The sequence below is a fragment of the Papaver somniferum genome, chromosome 5 (assembly GCF_003573695.1).
Source record: "Papaver somniferum cultivar HN1 chromosome 5, ASM357369v1, whole genome shotgun sequence".
Taxonomy (NCBI): Eukaryota; Viridiplantae; Streptophyta; class Magnoliopsida; order Ranunculales; family Papaveraceae; genus Papaver; species Papaver somniferum.
Genome location: NC_039362.1, coordinates 196909468 through 196932071, shown reverse-complemented (window position 1 = coordinate 196932071; position 22604 = coordinate 196909468). Strand labels below are relative to the sequence as shown.

The 22604-nt window shown below is 38.4% G+C and overlaps 1 protein-coding gene across 1 annotated transcript; it reads right to left on the bottom strand.

Moving 5' to 3' along the window:
• Positions 1-17161: 17161 nt before the first annotated feature.
• LOC113280499 lies at positions 17162-22161 on the bottom strand. Its single transcript, XM_026529117.1, has 2 exons — positions 21676-22161; positions 17162-17347 (listed from the first exon to the last, which is right to left on the bottom strand). The coding sequence occupies exons 1-2, from the start codon at positions 21877-21879 to the stop codon at positions 17162-17164; spliced, it is 390 nt and encodes a 129-aa protein (XP_026384902.1). The 5' UTR covers positions 21880-22161.
• Positions 22162-22604: the final 443 nt, after the last annotated feature.

The following is a 22604-nucleotide window of genomic DNA, read 5'->3' as shown; positions in this document are numbered from 1 at the left end:
TGATTTTATATCTTAAGACGGAACAAAACCTAGGGTCTATCTTTGGGAGACAGATTTATCCTTTGATAGACTTTTCTGTGTGATACAGATTTGTTTATTATCAAAGCCTGCGATTTTGGGTCATAACAACTCTTAGTTGTGGGTGAGATCAGTTAATGGAATCAAGTACGTAGTATCCTGCTGGGATCAGAGACGTATGAGTGCAACTGTACCTTGGATCGGTGGGAGACTGATTGGGGTTCAACTATAGTCCAGTCTGAAGTTAGTTTGTAGTAGGCTAGTGTCTGTAGCGGCTGAATACAGTGTGTATTCAATCTGGACTAAGTCCCGGGGTTTTTCTGCATTTGCGGTTTCCTCACTAACAAAATTTCTGGTATCCGTGTTATTTTTTTCCGTATTATATTTTATATAATTGAAATAATACAGGTTATGGGTTAAAGTTTAATCGATTAGAGATCCAATCTTGTGATTGTTGATTTCATTGATTGACACTTGGATATTGGTCTTTTGTCCGTCCAAGTTATTTCTTGTATTTGATTAAAAAAACTCGCTATTAATTTAGCTTGAGTAAATCAAAACAAGAGAGAGATATTAACTCCTTGAGATACTTTATTCTAGATTGAGTCTGATTGTCTATTTGATTCTCTAGCAAAGTATTTCGGAGTTAGTTCATACAGATTGCTAATCGAATTATTGGGTGGTGTTGTTAGACCCCTGCTTATTCAGTCATAAATGCAACGATGAAATGAAGGTGGGAAACTTGCAAGAAGGTTGTGCTAGAACTGGAACAATAAGAGTCTCATCACAGATGGAGATCATGAAGCTGGGGAGCGGTCCATGGGAAAATTGCGAAGAAGATGAACGAGGTAAGGAAGGCGGAACTCAGAGAAGGGAGATGCAAGAAGGACACGATCGGGAGAGATATGAGGAGGTTACTGGTAGACGCGAGGTGTGAAAATCAAAGGTTGACATATATAGAAAGGAGGGAACGGGAATATGAAAGTATACGACAAAGCACCTACGAAACGCAAGAAAGAACTTCACATCGGGAGATCTTATACAATCTGCGAGGTGTGAGAATGGAAATGGAAAGTTCACGAGAAAGGCAAGCTGAACGGACAAGGGAAGACGTGTTAAGAGATTTAAGGCGGTTTAATCAAAGCTCGGAACGAGGAGAGCCGCGACAAGGGGATCGAAGATTGTGAGGTGATAAGTTAAAACATCATTGGGCGAAGAGTGTAAAGATGACAAAGTCCGAATCAAACGCGTTGGCATGGACAGAGTTAAATCTCCCAAAGCTTAATACAACTGTAGAAAGGGTTTGGGAGGAAGTCATACTGACTGAAAAATTCCCACCCCACCAAACATGAGGAAGGAACCACAGCCGCGAAGAAATCATGAGTTTTGTCGGTATCACCGCTTTCACGAGCACCATACGGATAATTGCATGAATGTCGGGAGGATCATACTCCGCCTCATCGAACAAGGAAAACTCGCACACTATTTGGGAGATCAGAGGTTGCCATCACCTCCGCCATATAATCACTATAGAAATCAGGCAGACGAATTGTTGATTGAGATAAACCAAGGAACAGGGAGGACAAGTTGTGACTTCATAGCGCACTCGGAAAGAGATCTCCAAAACTTTACCGACAATGTGCTCTCGATAGTATATAAGAGGGACTATGAGGGAAACGAAATAATCCCAACAATGAAGAAAGAACCCCTAGAGGAATGGCAGAAGAAAAATATATCGTTCTCAGCGCTAGATCTACCAAAGGAAGAAATCCTGCATACCAACTTATTAGTCATCACCTTGGCGATTGGCGAACCCTAACGAGGAGAAGGATATCGAAGCGGTAAAGGAAATATTTTGGTTATGGACAAGGTCTTAGTAGACATAGGCAGTTCGGTAGATGTTCTTTTCTACCATGCATTCAAAGCTTTGGGATATGAAGATGCTGATATGATGCCTTCAGCGTACACTCTATACGGATTCAATGGAGTGGCGACGAGATAAGTATATAGCTCTTCGCGGGAGAACTGGAGACGAATGTAACTATCTGTGTGGTGGATGTGGAATCAACTTACAATGCTATGATGGGAAGGCCATGGATTCACGGAATAAAGGGGGTGGCATCCACATATCACCGGGAGATACGATTCCCCATGCCGAGCGGGACTGGCGAGATAAAAAGAAACTAGGGAGACACGAAGGATTGTGGCGAAAAAGACATCGAGAACCAAGAGGAGAGACTTAGGAGAAGGAGAGAACAAAGGAAGAGCGAGATGGAGTCGAAGAAGTAAAATGAGCTAATGGTATACATGACAAAGACTAAAGCTAAACCCAACTGTTAAACCAATACGACAGCGAATAAGGAAGATAGCCACGGCTTATCACGAAGATGATGGACTCATGAATCATAAGGCCGGCGCAGTACCCAGAGTGGATCGCGAACATGGTGATAGTGCTGAAAAAGAACAACGGTATGAGAATATGTATCGATTTTAGTAAACTGAACACTTCATGTCCAAAGGACAGCTTTCCACTACCAATTATCCCCCAAATGGTAGAATCGGCGGCAGGGTACAAAAGACTTTCATCCATGGATGGATATTGTGGGTACAATGAAATACCCTTGGATGAAGAAGATCAAGAGAACATGGCCTTTTTTGGTCCCAGGGGATTATATTGTTATACAAGGATGCCCTTCAGATTAAAAAATGCAGGTGCCACTTACCAACGAATGGTAGAGAAAAATTTTGTGAAATGGGTGCACACGAAACTAGAAGTGTGCGCAGATGATATGTTGGTGAAAACAAAGGATTCTGGAGATCGCGTGGATGATTTGAGGGAGATCTTCGAGTAAATGAGAAAATAAAAAATGAATATAAATCCATTAAAGTGTATTTTTGGGGTCGAATCAGCAAAGTTCTTGGGTCACATCGTTTCGCGAAAAGGCATATAGGTAGATCCAGCAAAGGTGCATGCCATATTAGAGATGCCCTCCCCAGCCACAATAAAAGAGTACAAAAGTTGAACGAGCAATTAGCCACAATGGGAATATTCATATTGAGATCCTCGGACAAATGCAAACATTTCTTTGATATCTTAAAGAATAGAGCGAAGTTTGCATGGACCCAGGAATGCGAGGAAGCGATGAAGGGTATTAAAGAATATCTTATAAAACTATCGATATTGCAAAAACCTGAACCTGGAGAAGAGTTACTTATTTGTCTCGCAGTAATACAAAATGCTCTTAGTACAGTTTTACTTCGCACCGACGAAGTGGGAGGAAAAACCCATCTTCTATGTCAGCAAAACTTTCAATTCTGCTGAGAGAAATTATTCAAAGATTGAAAAATTGATAATGGCATTGGTGTACGCGTCACAGAAGCTAAGGACCTATTTCCAAACCCATAAGATCAAAGTCCTAACAAGGATTCCAATAGAGTCTGTTCTGAAGAATTCAAAAATGACGGGAAGGGTAGAGAGATGGAATACCCAAATTGACTTATTTGGATCAAAGCACGAAGTGCAGACTTCGACGAAGTCACACATAATTGCGGAGTTCCTCGCTGAATTTCCTTCACTAGAAGATGAGGGAATAGAAGAAATGATGGATGTTGATGAAAGACGGCCGGACCCAAAAGACCTGTTGCAGGAATGAAGTCCTAGATTGGTTGATGGGTCCTCAAATATCTGCGGACGAGGCCTTGGAATAGTATTCACTTCGCCCACAAGGATTAGATTGGTATTCTGCTTTCGACTAGAATATAAAGCAACAAACAACAAAACTGAGTACAAAGTGGTAATACAAGCTTTAAGGATTGCAATAGAAATGGGACTAGACGAAGTAAGAATTACAAGTGATTCACAGTTGGTAGTTCGTCAGATTGAGGGAAGATACAATGCGGCTGATCCAGTAATGCAAATATACACGGAAATGGATGGAAATGACTAGCGAGCGTCAGTCTATAATTATTTGACAAAAGGAGATCTTCCGCGAGATAGGCAAGAGGAAAATAAAATTAGAAGCAGATCCACACAGTATGAGGTGCGAGAAGGAATCATATACCGAAGATCGTATTTTGGTCCGTTAATAAGATGATTGTCACAAAAGGAAGGGATAGAAATTATGAAGTCAATCCATTATGGGGATGCTGGTAACCACAGGGGACCAGGTCCCTGGCTCTCAAAAACAGAACACAAGGATATTTCTGACCATACATGCATAAAGATGCGAAAGACATTTCCACGAGATGTGAAGCATGCCAAAGATATGGGAAAATGGTACACGCACCGTCTACGAGCCTAAACTCAGTATTGAGTGTTTGGCCCTTCTCCCTGTGGGGAACAGACATAGTGGGACCATTCGTGACAGGGACCAAACAAAGGAGATATCTAATAGTATCCACAGATTATTTCACGAAATGGGTTGAAGCCAAAGCCTTGCAACACACACGAGATGGTGATGTGTATGATTTCATCCTTGAACACATCATATGCAGATTCGGAATACCAGTATTGATAGTCTCAGATAATGAAAGGCAGTTCGAATGAGAGAATGTAAGGATGCTACTCACGCTTTAAAAATTCAAACCGGAAAATCGACTCCACTATACCCCCAGAGCAATGGGAAAGCGGAGGCCACGAACAAGACGATATCATACATCTTAAAGAAAAAATTGGAAGGACACCACAAAGGGTGGTGTGAACAGATCCCTAACGTACTATGGTCATACTGAACTACCAGGCAAGATGCCACAGGGATGTCACCCTTCTGTTTGACATATGGAGCTGAGGAAGTCTTGCCCGCGGAAGCTATCCTCCCAACAACTAGAGATAAGCATGGGAAAAGGGGCTAAAAATTGGACGACCTTGAAGAGAACAAAGAGATTGCATTACAACACATGATGAATTACCATCAGATATTGTCAAGGGAATACAACAAGAAAGTCAGGGCGCGAAGCGTCATGCCAGGAGAACTTGTACTATGAGAAATACCAACTTACCAAAGGGGATCAGGAGGAAAATTGGAGCCTACTTGGGAAGGACCGTACATCGTGAAAAGGGTATTAGGAAACAGAGCATATGAGTTAGCAGACTGCGAAGGAAAGGGAACTGATGCGGAAGGAAAGATAATATACGGCGGGATTGAGAGACAAGATCGAAAGTTGGATCAGCCTTGGAGCCCAGTGTATATCAAGAAGTATTATCCGTAGATGAAGATGTAATAATGAAAAGAATATGTAATTGAACCAAGGTTATCAATGGAGTATTTTTTTTATGATTGATTTACATACATATGAAACAACACAAACAAACCAGGCAAATAAGACCTCGAATTAAGAGGCAAATAAGACCCACGAGATAAATGGTTTCTAAGGAAACTTAAAACCTTCGTCTAGGAAGGCTGGGAATCCACGGCATGCACCCTAGTTTGCATGAAAGTGCAAGAGGAAAAACCTAATGCGTGTAGTTAACAACTCCCAGACAGAAAGTTAGGGGCAAGGATAAGACCTACCCGCTGAGATCCCTTTTATGATGGCATTCGGTAAGGGATGTGGAGTAAGACCAAGGCGTCGACGTATTCGGTTGAGCTGTGGGTGCCTTGGACGTCTGGAGCGTTACCGTCCATGACCGTATGGCAATTCTTGGCTACAAAACATTCGATCCCAAAGAAACCTCACTTAGGGTGCGACTTCGTAACCAATAGCCACATCGGCGAAAGGGACAAGAAGTCGCGAAACAACTAATGTCGTAATAACCGGATGGGAAGAGCTCAACATGCGTGTTAGGGGTAACTTCCTTGAAGGGGTATTTAGGAGGAATATAAAAGGATGGCACCCTCCAGATTAGGGAGCTGAGTGACCAAAAAAGACGGGGATGTAATAGGGCTAACATTCATGGGAATGGCTAGGCTTGTTACATTGTCGCGAAATGGAGTTCAAATCAAATGTTAAGACGAGGTGGATGGATTACTACTTGAAAGGGTAATAAGCGCCTGATAATTCGTCGAATCAAAATCCTTCATAAAGGATGAGGCAAAATAATACCTTAACTAAGAGGCACAGTAAGACCTTGTAGCATGACGAAACATACAATTTTACACGAGATAATATGCTAAATGAACAAGTTGATAGTCGTATCTTGGTTAGATAAATGCTCAATAAGAACAAGAGGCAAGTATATACTTTTAAGTTTTATGTTCTTATTAAGCCTTATCCTCCCAAGAACCAGAATTTTCCAAGTATATACTTGACATAAGATAAACTGCGAGATAATGGCATCATCAACAATAACACGTCGGAAACACGAAGTAAAGGCAATTACACTATTTACAAGAAAAACATTTACAAAGAAAATGTTTCTGCCCCCAAGCTTGGGAGCGCCCATACAAGATGAAGTCAAAAATAACCATTACAATAATAAGGGGAAACCCCGGCACTATCAACTACAAGGTTAATTCAAGGGGACTCGCCCTCTGAAAGAAGATCTTCATCTGACTCGGTATCCTCATCGGAAGAGGATGGTTGCTCATCAGCGGTTGGTTGTTCATCAACAGTGGGATGAGGCTCGTCCTCAGAGAATACCTCAAGATCTAAAGGAACACGTGGAATACCGCGAGAATCACAGAACTCGTTGAAGAATCTGACCTTATCATCTTGTGCATTTTTGCGAATACGTTTGGCAAGCGTGGAAGCCTGCTTTTCCATTTTGTCACAATCTTCATTCATCAATTTGACGTCCTCTTCAAGGGTGGATACCTTCTTATAAAGAGCATCCTTTTCCTGAGAAAGGAGGGAGACCTGATCCTTGATCCTTTGTTCGGATCCTAATAAGCAAACAAAATAGGAATCAATTGGGAAGGAAAGCATGTTACTAAAAGGGAAAATGGTAGAAGGGGGAAATTTAGTGCGAAGCTCGTCCAATTGCTTCTCCCGTTCAGCAAGTTGCTCAGAAAGCTAGCGGATGCGAGCGCCATATTTCTTCAACTGATCCCGAGACAATCGAAATTCTACAAGATGAGCCATATTACGGTTATGTTCCTAAAAGAACAAAGGCATATCTTAGTTAAGGCATGCCCTAAGAAAGGTGAGTGGGAAGTTGGAACGAAAGGTTGGTACGTTAAACTCACCAGGTTCATAATAGCAGAGTGCTGCTGCAAGGAAAGGTTCAAGGAGGCATTCACGATGAAAGATTGATCCTCCGTCAAGAAGGTGTCAGAGATGAAGGAGGTCAAAGACTCGATGGCTGCCGACATAGAGCACTGTCTAACTACCCATGACAATAGTATATGCTAATCCAGATCACCAGTTGGTATGTTTTTCACGAATTAATAACGTAGACCTATCTTAATAGAGCACTGTCTAACTACCCATGTATTAGGAGATACGTATATTATCGTATATTTTGTATATATGGTCATTAATATGTTACTTAGGAAAGACATTATTTTGGGTAATTATGCTAACCGTGTCTAGCTATTTAGTCTTGGAAGAAACGATTTGTAATTCAAGCTTTTTAATAATAAGAAATCTTCATCTTCTACCTCGTCGTTTCATAGCATCTGAGCCAGGAAAGACTTAACCTAATTAAAATCAAATTAGAAAATTGTGCTTAAGATTAGCACCATGACTTGTGTAGCTAATGTAGCGATCACAACCATCAATTCTAGTAGGGGATCTTTATCGTTTCAAGATCGACTAGGTCTTGGTAATACTCTTACTGATACCCAATGGGAAACCGTTGTGCAAATGCTTAAAAATTCGAATAATGATTCGAAGCTTTCTGGTAAATGGATACTTGATACAGGGGCTTCACGACACATGCCAGGAACTAAAGAATTTTTGTTTAAAATTCATGAAATATGGTTTTCTTCTGTAAGGCTTCCGAATGGCACATATTCTCATGCTCCATGCGAAGGCATTGTGGTGTTTGGAAACAATTTGAAATTATTCCGTGTTTTATTCGTTCCTGATCTCTACTGCAATTTGATTTCCTTAGCATGTTTAATTAAAGATTTGAGATGTATTGTCACTTTGACTGATAAATTATGTGTGATACAGGACCGCACTACGAGGACGGTGATTGGTGTGGGTGAGGAACGAGACGGGGTCTACATCTTTCATAGTGGAACGCTCATTACTGCAAATCGAGTATCTGCTGGAGAAGATTATTGTTTATGGCATAGACGTTTAGGTCACGCGTCTAATAAGGTTGTTTTTTTTACTTCAGGGTATGAATAAAGTTGATTGTCGGAATTTTCTTAATGAACCATGTGATATTTGCTTTAAAGCTAAACAAACTCGGACTACTTTTCCGGTTAGTGAGAATAAAGCGGATGACTTCTTCAATTTAGTTCATTGTGATGTATGGGGTCCTTATCGTACTCCGTCTTCTTGTGGTGCACATTATTTTCTTACCATTGTCGACGATTACTCTCGTTGTGTTCGGGTTTATTTGATGGCACATAAAACTGAGGTGGTGCAAAATTTTAGGAACTTTTGTGCTATGGCGAAGACACAATTTGAATGACAAGTTAAGAAGGTGCGCAGTGATAATGGTACAAAATTTCTTCCATTAATTCCTTTCTTTATTGAACAGGGTATGGAATTTCAAACTTCATGTGTGGATACACCACAACAAAATGGGAGAGTTGAACGCAAACATCGTCATGTATTGAACGTGGCGCGTGCTTTACGATTTTAAGCCAATTTACCTCTTCGGTTTTTGGGAGAGTGTATATTAAGTGCTGCTCATATTATTAATCGCACGCCTACGCCCTTACTCGATAGGAGAACTCCATATGAATTGTTACATAAGAAGTCTCCTATTTATACTCATATTAAAGTATTTGGATGTTTGTGCTATGCAAGTCTTAACCCTCGTGATCGTAATAAGTTTAATTCACGAAGTCGAAGATGCATTTTTGTTGGTTATCCTTGTGGAAAAAAGGATTGGCGGTTATTCGATTTGGAAACCAAAAAATTCTTTATATCTTGTGATGTGATTTTCTTTGGAAATAAATTTCCTTACGCGGTTGTTTCTTCTAACGATGTTTCTTGGGATGGTAATAATAATAATAATGAAGAATGCCGAGTTGAATTGGAGCTCCCTACGAAACAGTCAGATTTGTTATTGTCTGACACAGCCACTACAAGTCCAGCACATAGGGAGAGTAACATATTACATACGGATTTGCAGACAATGTCAGATAGTATTCCTATTCCCGCTGTTAATCCAAAGAAACGGACAGATGGTACTCCTGTAATCGGTAAACAGGAAATGCCAAACAGTTTTTTCTCATCTGATGTTAACGGTCAGAGTGTTCCAGGCGAGATAACCAGAACTGGTGTTGGACAGGAAGTCAGCAGGTGTCCCGTGCAGTGTGTTCCAAACACTGCTGTGCAGATTTTGTCCGGTAGCAGAAATACTGCTCCAGGCAGTGATGTAGGTGATTCTAGTAGTCACAGAAGTCAAGTGGGCAATGATGTACAGATTTTGTCCGGCAGTGACAACACTACTGCTCCAGGCAGTAATTCACGTGATGTGTTTCATAGTGACAGAAGTCGAACAGTCACTGAATCATCTTTAGTTTTAAGAGAAAGTGATGATTTTGTCTCTTCTGGGCTCCAACAGAATACGTCATCCGTCAGGGAAAAAATTGGTTATTTCTGATGCAGCTTTATCACCTGCTAAGGAAAGTGATGCTACCGGTGATAGTTCTGATAAGGCAGTTCCACGAAGTGTTCAGCCTCGGGTACCTAATACTGAGTTAAAGGATTATATATGTAATACTATCAAAGCAATAGACCCCGCCTCCTCCACTCCTCACTCGTCAACGTCCTCAGGTATGCTTTATCCCTTAACTAATTATGTGTCATATGGAAAGTTTTCTGCTAATCATACTCATTTTTTGGCGGCGATTACTACTCTTAAAGAACCTACGAGTTATGCCGAAGCTGTTCGTCTTCCCGTTTGACGTGTAGCTATGTCTAAGGAGATTAGTGCTCTTGATAAGAATGGCACGTTATCTATTACGGATCTTCCCCCAGGCAAAAAGGCAATTGGTTGTAAATGGGTTTACAAAATTAAATATAATTTTGATGGTACTGTCGAGCGATATAAAGCTCGCTTGGTTGTCCTCGGTAATAGACAAGTGGAAGGTGTGGATTATCATGAAACATTTGCTCCCGTAGTTAAAATGGTTTCAGTTAGAACATTTTTAGCAGTCGCAGTTGCTCGTGATTGGGAGTTAACGTACTTGTGTATGTGGATGATTTGATTATTGCTGGAAACAATTTCGCTGCTATTACTGCTTTTAAAGCATACCTAAGTCGTTGCTTTCATATGAAAGATCTGGGTCATCTCAAGTATTTTCTTGGTATTGAAATGTCTCGAGGAGCTGATGGTCTGTTTTTATGTCAACGGAAATACACCTTGGATATTTTGTCTGAGACTGGACTTCTTGGAGCCAAACCAGCTTCTTCACCCATTGATCAACATCATCGTTTAGCTCTAGATGATGGACCTCTGTATTCTGATTCATCCCAGTATCGTCGACTTATTGGACGTTTGATATATTTGACCATAACTCGTCCTGAATTGTGTTACTCGGTGCATGTTTTGGCTCAATTTATGCAGTCTCCTCGATTATCTCATTGGGAAGCTTCTCTTCGAGTTCTTCGTTATCTAAAGGGTCATCCGGGTCAAGGGAATATTTTACACAAGGATAGTGCTCTTCAGCTTACTGCTTATTGTGACTCTGATTGGGCCTCATGCCCTCTTAGTCGTCGTTCGCTTACTGGTTACTTTATTTTCTTGGGAGGCTCACCTATATCTTGGAAGAAAAAGAAGCAACATACCGTATCTCGTTCTTCTGCTGAGGCCGAGCATCGTTCCATGGCTCATACTTGTAGTGAACTCACGTGGCTAAAGGAATTGTTGAAATCTTTAGGTGTGTCTCATTCTCAGCCTATGCGTCTTTATTGTGATAGTCAACCTGCACTTCATATTGCTGCTAATCCTGTTTTTCATGAGCGTACCAAGCATATTGAGATTGATTGTCATTATGTACGCGATCAAGTTCAGTCCGGCGGTGTTACTACTTCTCATGTTCGCACAACCGCCCAGCTTGCAGACATTTTCACCAAAGCTCTTGGGCGACCACAGTTTGAACTGCTTCTTCGCAAGTTGGGCATTCTTGATCTCCATGCTCCAACTTGAGGGGGGTATTAGGAGATACATATATTATTGTATATTTTGTATATATGGTCATTGATAGATTAGTTAGGAAAGATATTATTTTGGGTAATTATGCTAACCGTGTCTACCTATTTAGCCTTGGAAGAAACGATTTGTAATTCAAGCTTTTCAATAATAAGAAATCTTCATCTTCTACCTCGTCCTTTCACCATGACAATAGTATATGCTAATCCAGATCACCAGTTGGTATGTTTTTCACGAATTAATAACGTAGACCTATCTTAAGAAAGTTATCTTTAGTGCACAAAGAGTTGAGGGGTAAACCCAATAGCATGGTTGTTCGGTCACTGAAACTTTAACTAAAACATATGACATTGTTTACAACGTACTGCACTGAGTTAAGTCCCTTAACTGCACCAGTTCATCCTCCCTAAATTAGATCTGATCCCTAAACTAGATATTATTTCTAAGCTTGTTCATTACTTAGGATCACAATTTGGTAAATCATCATGGAAGAAGCAAATCACAATTTCTAAATTGTATGGTGATAAAGAAATAGAATATAATTGGTGTTTGATGCTAATTTGAGGTTGAAGCAAATGGTGTAGAAAGCATACCCTGATTGATATCAACAACAAATTCAAGACCCACTAGCATGAAAAATCCAATACAGAGATTCTACCACCATGAAATAACTTCATACAACTGCCCTCTCAATCCAAACAACATCAACATAAAATCCCATTTAGGATTATTGGAGCTGCACAAGAAAGAAAAATATTATAATAAACCTAAAAATTAAAACAATTGAATAAAAATTAAAGTGACTAAGCTGAAAAATCAGAAAATGAAGAGATTACCTGAACAACCGCATAAGCGAAATCCCTGGTTAATACAATGTAAACCTAAGTTTTTGAGAGGACATCTTCTTCTTCTGACAATTTTAGAGGAATGATGAGACTGATAGTGTTAAATATCAGTGGGAGATGACGAAAATCTTGAAGAATCCACTGCTGTGAGAGAATTTTTTGGACTGAAATTTTGAGATCTAACGGAGAATAAAAATGAAGAAAGAAGGTTTGCCCTTTAGTTTATTGATACTGATAGACTGCTGGAGAGGAGAGTGGAGATGTTTTAGGGTACCCTATCTTTTATGACATGTTTGGATGGATAATTTTTAAGAAATTATTTTTCGATTTTTAGAAAATAAAAGAGTCGGAAGTTAATTTGGGTAATACAGTTTAAGGATTATTTCCGGTAGTAAAATTGTTAAATTTTCGGTATGAGAAATGATTTGTTTCTGATTTTTGGGAATGATTTTTATTTTTGGTATCCAAACACCCTCTTATAGCCTGTTTGGATTTACATTTTGAAGTAGCTTTTCGACTTCTAAAAGTCAAAAAAAAACACAAGAAACTATTTGGATGTATAATTTCAGAACGGCTTTTGGAAACGAAAAAAGTCAAATTTTTGTGAAGCAAAATATATTTACTTCTGAATTTTGTTTCCGGAGAAGCAATTCCTCTTTTGGTATGCAAACGCGTTATTAAGTTGTATTGTCTTAATCCAACATTCAACACAAGAACATCAGCTTCAATCAAGTTCCAACCGCTATCGCGATTCAAGGTTGAATCAAGAAAGCGCCCAAAAATTTGATGGTTAATAATGAAAATTCCCAACGATAGGCGTTAATACCATAATCATTAAATTTTAACTATAAATTCCCACAAAAACGAGAGAGAGAGCTATGACATGAGGCGATCAAAAGTGTGATTTTCTTAGATCTAAAAACTTTTAAATTTTCTCATGGAATCGTTGTCTAATCTTTCTCCAGCTGGTGTTGTTCAGGAAATTTCACATCATCTACCCTTAATTTTTGACGATTCAACCTTGGTAAAGTATGATTTTTCCTTCTTTACCAGAATCTTATGGATCAGAAAAAGATAGAGATGCAAACCCTAAAATTGGTGAGAATACTCAAAAGAATGTAGATGGTACAATTAATGATTTTTTCTTTTTGCTAAGAAACACCACCCTTCATTAAGAAACAAAAGAGTTACAAATTACACTAAGGTTCATCTTCCTGAACAGACCATCAAGAAAATTTGGAAGAGAAAACCATAAACCCTTGAGATTGTTTTTCCTATCTCGTCGTGCAAGACGGTCCGCTAAGGGGTTATTCAACCGCTTTATATACATAACTTTAAAGGAAACAGAACTAGAAACTAAGCTCCGACATTGCTCCAAGAGGTCTAGGCTTCTCCAGTCCACAGAGGTGTTGCAGCCATTAACAAAATGCACCAGTTGGAGACAATCACTAACAAACACCACTTTGGGAAGATTCATCTCTTCTGCCCAAGAGATGGCAAAACAAAGTGCAGCAGCTTCCGCTCCCACTGCATCTTGAATCAACCCAATGTCTGAGCGCACCTCTCTTACATTCCCTGCAGCATCACACCAAATAACACCAATTCCAAAATTAAAATCCTTGAAAGAGCCATCTACAAACATAAAGTTATCCACTTCAGACTGAGGAATTTTGACATTGTAATCAGCATTCTTAACAGAAATCGATGGAGCAATTTAAGAATTTAAACTTCTCTTGATATCAACAATGATCCTGTTCATATCCAGAGAGGCGCTCTTAAAAACTATATCACATCGCAGCTTCCAGATAGACCACATAACAATAGCACCTACACTAGGCCAACCAACTTTAAAAGGAGAAGAACCCAGGCTTGATTTATGCTAATATAAAGAATATATCATCAACCAATTCCAAATCAGTAGATATCAAGTGCTGAAGTGAAAGACTGAACCAAATACGGGACACTACAGGGCAGTTAACGAAAAGATGCATCACAGTTTCTTCATGAGTATTACAGAATGAGCAGAGAATATTCACATGAGGATTGTAAAGCTGCATAATGGCATTAACTGGGAGCCTATGATCAAACATTTTCCACATGAAAAACTTAACTTTCGGCAGATTATCTATATCCCACACTTTCCTCCAGAAAGTGGAGTCTTCAGGAGTAGGAGTATCATTCATATAAATTCTATAAGCAGATTTGATAGTGAACTTACCATTCCTAGTATGAGCCCACATAAGCGAGTCCGACTGCAACAAATTCAATCTAATAGTCCTAATTCTAATAACTACATCTGGGGTAAATAAGAGGTTCAGAAGAGGTAGATTCCAACAATTATCGTGATGGTCAATAAGTTCAGACACATAAACAAAATCATTACAAGCAGTATACATGGAAGAGGGAGGAAGAGCACTCCCTGGAATCCATGAAGCATTCCAGATGGGAGTGAGTATCTCATTATTTATTTTAACCACTGAGTTAGCCTTTATAAATATCAACCCTTTAACTATGCTTTTCCACATCCATGAAGCGGAATCAGCAGCCTTATCAATCTCTAAAAGATTCTGGTTAGGGAAGTACTTATCCTTGAGAAATCTAGTAAGTAAACTACCCTGATTCTTCAGAATTATCCAGCCACACTAGTACAAAATTGAGTTTTCGTCACGGTAATTTACCGTGACTAAAGGTATATGGTCACAGTATTTCATTTTCTGGGAAACCGTGTCCAAAGGCTGCGAGGCCAAATGTATTCCATTCGGTCACGGTATTTCACCATGACCACTTTATATCTTTAGTCACGTAACTTTATTTCACCCCTGACAAGTTTGTGTTTTAGACACGGAATATTTAGCTTCACCGTGTCCAAACTTGCTCATTGGTCTCGGAGTACATTTAGCTCCGTGACCAATGCGTGTCCAAACCAAGCATCTCCATGTAGGGATATTAAGCTGTTGTGCACAGTTTTTGAGATTAATATTCTTCCCAGAAAAATCTTCAAAGAAGTAACTAACAACAAATTGAATTTTCATTAATTATAAATCAAACAACATTATCCTTAACATGAAATTCCATAAACAATATAGCTTACTGTTAACAAAGACTGAACAAGAAAGAAATGATGAAACCCTATTTACAATACTGAGTACTTGTAATGACTATTATCCAACAGAAATCTAATCATGGAAGTGCTGATAATTGTGCACACATTCACTCCCAACAGAATGCCTGGCACTTCCATGTCGGTCTTACTGAGAGCATTCACTGAAGTGATCACAGCTTCACAGGTGTGGTTTCTTTATCCAAAGAGAAACTCATTGAGATCATAGGAATAGATCAATGAAATACCTTTACGCGAATATACTTAGTGCGTTTAAGTCTCTTAGTGCATTTAAGTCTATGACATCGCATGTGTGGCATCTGTCAGCATTAGCAGCTTAGTGTGCCTGGGATTGAATGGCATATTGCCTCTCTGCATACACTTTTCCAGAAGTTCCTGAAATGTAGCCAAATTGGTCACTGTTTTTCAGATTTTTAGATCAAACACTACAGCTGAAGTTGATGGTCTTATATATCCATGACAAAATGAAGGAAACAATTTTTTGAATGATAATCGGTTGGCGCAGTGGTAATGAAACTACCATATGTTTGAAGATCCTAAATTCAGAGGTGCAAAATTATAAATCACGAGACATGAGTATTTCTCCACATCTTGATAAGTTTCTAGAAGTATAAAATAAACTGATCTTAGACGGTGGTTAATATTAACCGAAGAAGCATCAAATGTTAAGCACAATATTTTCCAAGACACTTAAAACAGTACTAAACATGTCGTTAACTGAAAAGATATTTTTTGCTTTTCTTTACCTCGCACAAAGTAATTTTGGTCAACTTGTTTTCTGAAGGATTTTAAAAATTTAATCGCACAACCATACATGAATATATATCCAACATAGAAAATGGACAGGTAAAAGAAAAGAAAAAAGGACTTACCAGGGGTTGGTATACCCCAGCTAGCTTACTAGCACATGATCTTCAATGCCCTTGATTCTTAATGCTTATGTACCTTGAAGAAAGTAAAGGTCAATATCACATGTCCATGACGTGCCATTATATAGACAGAGATCAGATAGATTTTAGAACCAAGTACCAGCACCATGGAGTCTGATCTTACCTAGCAACATCGTATCCATATAAAGCCATTTATGCACGGTGCATTGGTGGTTAATGGCCCATCTGATAACTTCGCAGACCACTATCACCATTACAATTTCCAAATTCCATACGAGTAGATCGAGTACTGCCAACTTCATCAATGGAAATGGTTGGAAGTGTGTGTACGCCTTGTGGAAAAGCCAGAAATCAAAAGTTAATAAAATTAGATGGTATACTAAAACCACAAACTTAGGAGAAAGAGTGCTACTGCGTACCTACAATTGATAACAAAACATAATCAACAACATACTGCATATATATAGATAACAGTCCTTAACATTCCGTAGAAGTGACACCACTCAGGTATGAACAAAAAAATTAAAAAAGAAAATGAAAACGCCAACTAAAGAATACTTCCACATAACTAAGGATGTCTAATTGGCAGCTCTTGTTAAATAAGTAAAACAGGATACAAACTTGATTATATGTGCCAATAAATGCAGAAACGGAAAACGATTTTGAATCTACCGTAGCACGACAATGATAGACAAAATCCATCCTCCCTTCCTCGAGAATAACAAGCAGCGGGAGTTACCTGCAACAATAAGGCATGGATAAAAGACAATCAAATTCGGGTACATTACCGGCTTGTGAAATTACAAACTGAAAACAAATCTAGCTTCTACTTGTGAAAGTTTACTTGTCCAGTTAACATACTGATACTGGTGGGTCTCTTACCAGGGGTCACTACATCTTATTGTTCAAAGCTGGGATCAATGTATATCCCCTGACAACCATCGTGAAAATAAGAAGTGTCAGAATCATCGTCCACATAAAGTGAGTTCATATATACCGTCACATTATCTTCTGGGCGATGATTCTCAAACATTAGCTCATCCTTAGCATTTTCATCGACATCGTCGTCTTAAATGTAGTCTTTTAAAGGGGATGATATAACAAGAGACCACCTCGAATTTCCTTGTTCTTTGACACAAAAAACTTGATTAGCTTGGGCAACTAAAATAAAAGGATCCTTTTTATTCCCTAATCTGTAACCAAGTTCATCTTCAACATCAACTTCATCACTCCTGCTCATCTTAGCACTGCTTACCTACACAAAAATAAGTCGAAGCATAAGTTTTATTGTTAATACCACAATATTAAAACAAATAAGATCTGAATATTACTAATATTCGTTCAGGCTAACTTGTCTCCATTTTTTATCCAAAATAGATAGGATCACAGATAAATTCCATAGCTATATTCACATTTGCATTACTAAGCTACAAGTTTCAAGATTGTTAAATAAGTTGACCAGAAGCAGAAGTTTAGAAGTTGACCAATATGGGAACCTTTCAGTGATAAATCCAGGGAAGCTTTAATCAAGGTTAACTAATTTATACCCATATGGAATTTATATAGCAACGATACCAAGGTATCAAATGCAAACCGGTCGGTTTTATCGTCTATCAAGAAGGATAATCTGATTTTTATCCAATGCAAGGCCTTATAAGTGCGAGAATCTATGGTCTCGACTAGATTAGTTGCCATTATGATCTTTGGGTTCACTTTCAAAACAACATGAAAAGCCAATTCATCTTTAAAATAGGTATTAACACCTAAAGAGAAAAGGCATGGATCTCCCACACTTTGGCAATGCTTATCCGAGGGTACCTACTTTTAAATTTCATAAATAATCAAAATTGCAGAAACAATTTGCCTTGTTTTCAAATAAGAAAACTGTAGAATACAACCTGATTTTATACTTGAGTACAATATTACATCTATTAACCAAAAACTTGATAACGATTGCAGACTCTTACCAAGAAAAAAAAATCAATTCGCTTGAACTTAATCGAACACAATAAAATTGTTTACCCCAATTCCATAAGAAAATAGATAATTCACACAATAAAAAGTTAGTTTTCACAGAGATAACCTAATTCCACAACAATAAAAAACCCCAAAATAGCAGCAATCATAAAAAGTTGGTGAAGATCCAATAAAACACCAAGAGAAAATTACTAGACGTGTTACCTTGAAACAAAGAAAGAACAAGCCTTATTGTTACTGCGTTTTCCTCTAATTTTAACCATAACAATGTAATTATGATCTACAGACGGACAAAAGCAACATTGGTCGTCTGATTGGAACTTCCAAATCGTACTCGGAAGAAAAAAAAAGAAATCAGATCGGGCATGCAATATAGATAAAATAAGGGTTTCATTTGATTATAAAAGACAGAGAAGAAGATTGCTCGGAAGAATGGACGTGGAAATTCAGTAGGATACACTGTAAAGTGGAGTTGTAGGTAGGTCGTGGGAGAGTAAAATGGGGGTTAAGAAAAAGTAGTTCTAACTTCTGATCGTGTAAAAAGAGATAAGATATTGTGGATCGATGTAGATTAGACTCGCGTCGTGCAGGCCCGTGTCCAAAGATATACGAAGTGGTCCCGATTACAATTTTATCCGGACAAACAAAACTTAACCGAGACAAATAAAACTTAGTCTCGTTCCTCGTAACTACCGTGACTAGGGCAACCGTGACGAAAAACCAATATTCTACTAGTGCCAGTTTGCAAATAAAAACCCTATTTGTAGCATAGGAATTCCTAATACCTAGACCTCCATTAAGTTTAGATTTCCCTATATCACCCCAAGAGCGAAAGTAAGCAGCATGCTTAGGATTCTTTTTAGCCCACCAAAAAGTGTGTTGTATTGAATCAATTTTACTAGTAACAGTTTTAGGATGAGGAAAACATGTCATATGATAAACAGACAAGCTGGAAAGCACATGCTTTGTAACCACAGTTCTACCAGCAATGTTCAAATTGGATTTTTTCGAAGAATTTAGCCTGGCATAGAAATTATCCATGAGAAAACTAAACGACTTAGTTTTATCCTTACCAATAAATAAAGGCGTGCCTAAGTATTTTTCAGAACTACTAAGAAACTTCATATTAAGTTCCTTAGATAGAATCTTGATGTGTCTATGATGCATATTGCCACTAGTAATGAACCCAGATTTATCAAAGTTAATTTCCTGGCCTGACGCCTTTGCAAACACATTAATAACCTTTATGATATTCTTCACATAAGAGACAGAAGCTTTACAAAACAGCATGCAATCATCTGCAAAAAAAAGGTGAGAAATAGAAGGACTATTTTGCCTAAATCTAAAACCCTGAATCAGTTTGTCATCCTCAGCTTTAATGAGAAGCTGAGATAAAACCTCCATACAAAGAATGAAAATATACGGAGAAAGACAGTCTCCCTGTCGTATTCCCCGAGAAGGCGAAAAGGACTCACTTGGTGAGTCATTGAACAAAACAGAATAAGAAACAGTGTTGATACACTGATAGACTAACTGGCACCAAACATCAGAGAATCCCAACTTTTTAAACACAGCAATGATAAAAGACCACTCAAGTCTATCAAAGGCTTTAGAGAGATCAAGTTTGATAGTCATATAATTATTCTTTGATTTTTTTTTTTTTTTAGTTTTAAAAGAATGCGAAATTTCATGAGTGATTACAATATTGTCATGGATCTGCCTATTAGCAACAAATACAGATTGGAAGGGAAAGATCAGAGAATCTAGAAGAGGTTTCAACCTATTTGTTAAAATCTTGGAGATAATCTTATACACACAATTTGATAGACTAATCGGTCTAAAATCATGATGAGAGGAAGGGTTTTTTATCTTAGGGATCAAAGTAATGTAGGAAAAATTCACTTGCTTAAGAAGGAATTTATTCCTAAAAAAACTTTGCACATGAGAGACAACATCCTCCTTAACAGTATCACAGTTATCTTTGAAGAACCCAGGAGGAAAACCATCTGGTCCCGGAGAACCCCAAGGAACCATCATGTTAACAGTGTCCCAAATTTCATGAACCGAAGGAATGGCAGTCAAAGATTCATTCATATCCTCATTAATCAAAGGAGTGGCAACCCTTAAAGAATCATGAATGTCCTGAACACTAGGGTTTGAAAAAGTATAAATGTTCTTAATGTGTCTAGAAAGCAAGTCCGCTACCTGGTCCCTATTATCAATCCAGTTCCCTTGGTCATCTCTAATTGTATGAATGGTATTGTACATGTTCCTCAGTCTAACAGTGTTATGAAAGAAGCTAGTATTCTTATCATAATGCATGAAGTAGTTAATTCTAGACTTTTGTTTATAAAAGCAATGCTCAATTTCATACTAGTAATCAAGCTGATTTGAATAATTCAAGATATAACCACCAATCTGAGGAGAATATGGCAAAGCTTACAATTTTTCTATTTCAGCATTTAACTTTCCTATTGTAGTTTTGATGTGACAAACAGAGTTAACATTCCATTTGATTAAAATATTTTTCACATGACTAAGATTATTAGCAACATCAAAGGAATGAGAGCCATTGACACCATGAGACCAAGAATCATCCAACACTTCTTTAAACTCAGGGTTAAGTTGCCAACATTTAAAAAAAATTTATGGGATATTAACATTCCTCTCATAGTAGAAGCATTTCACCAGAATGGGGCTTGATCAGAATAAATCCTACCTAGATTTGTGACCCTAGTTTGAGGAAGAACCGAAAGCCATTTATCATTCATAAAACTACGATCCAACTTTTCAAAAATTAAATCAGCTGGGTTCTTAAATCTTCTATTACACTAAGTAAATGGGTTGCCATATGAAAAAACTTCATTCATATTCATCTTAATTAAGCTTTCTCTAGCAAAATTCGGAGGAAAAGAAACATCAGCATTACCACCTTGTTTTTCAGAACTATGCATTATGAAATTAAAGTCGCCAACTAGCAGCCAGGGATTATTTTTATTTGCTAGCATGTCATTCAAAAAGTTCCATTGATGGCTTTTGCCACACACAGATAAAGACCCATAAATAAAGGAAACCACACAATTTTTGATTTCATGAGTACCGATGTCGCACAGAATATGAATCATGTTAAGGGAGGAACCTAGAACTTCAATATTCGACTTAGTAAAGAAACCTAAAGCAAGACCACCTGATTTACCAACCGACAGAATGAAAGACCAAGTATCAAATGGCAGGTGATGAGTGTATTTTTTAACAGTGTCTGTATCAACCATTGTTTCAAGCAGAAAAACAATATCTAGTTTATACTTTCTAACTAAACTAAATAAGTGTCTCAATTTTTTGTCAGAGCAGTAGCCATTCATATTCCAACATAAAAACTTCATCTTTGATCACAACAAAAATTCAACCAGAATCGAATCAAGATAGAAAAAGAAACAAGCAGCAGCAGCTAGAAGGACTGAGAGCAAACAGTAAGGGAAAAAAACAAACAACTAAAAATAGCAAAAGTTAAGAAAAATCAAAAGTAACTTATAAGTTCAAGAGCTAAGGAGGTATTATCAGCCAAATTAAGAAATAATAAGCAGCACAGTGCAAAGAAGTACTTACTAGGTCATGAGCAGTAGAGGTTTCCAAAGCCATAGAGTCTGAGTCAAGCATCATGAGGTCTATTTCTTTCTCGAATTCTTCTTCGGTGACAACAGGTTCCAGAGGCAGCATAGAAATCGGCATTGGTTCGAGGATGAGATTATCTTTAAATTCATCATTAGGTACTATGTTACCCAGTATGACATTTTCAGAGTTGCATGGCATATAGGCTTCTGAAGAGTAGTTATTATCTGACGAGGATCCAAAAACAAAACCCGAAGACAAGACTACAGTTTGCGAAAAAAGAGGAGAAAGAAATCGCCCAGATCATATTACCACCCGAAGAACCCATACTATACGATTCACCTAAGTTCCCCACATTAAAGGATACATTTGAAGGAGGAGAAAAAGGTGGCAGAGATGATATAGGTGGCCAATGCGGCGTAGGCATAAAAGAGAAGGGATAAGCACTAGGATTATTATGAGATACAATTTCAAAAAAAGTTCTAGGCCTTTTACCTTTCCTATCATAAGGTGTACCACCAAGTGCATGAGTTAAATTATCAAAAGGTGACAAAAAGTTTGAATACATGAGAGGAGCAGGACGAGGCGATGAGCCACCAACATTTGAGTTTTCTCTGATGGTTAAAGGAGGTTTGGAAGACACAACAGAAGCCAAGGTAAGCGGAGAGAGAGTCGAAGTTCGGTTACCTAGAGCCCCAGCAGGATGAAGACATACTGAGAAGGAAGACGGCTTGGATTGAGCATTACCCGCACCAGGAGCTTCTTTTGAAGAACCTGCTCCCTTAGATCCTTCTTCAGTCGCATTGCTCAATCTCCCATTAGGAACAACTACATGAGTAGTTCTTGGAGTAGGTGCTGGAAGTGCTCTGACATAAATTCTTGTCTGAATCTCCCTACACTTGTCCTCACCATAAAGAAGAACAAAA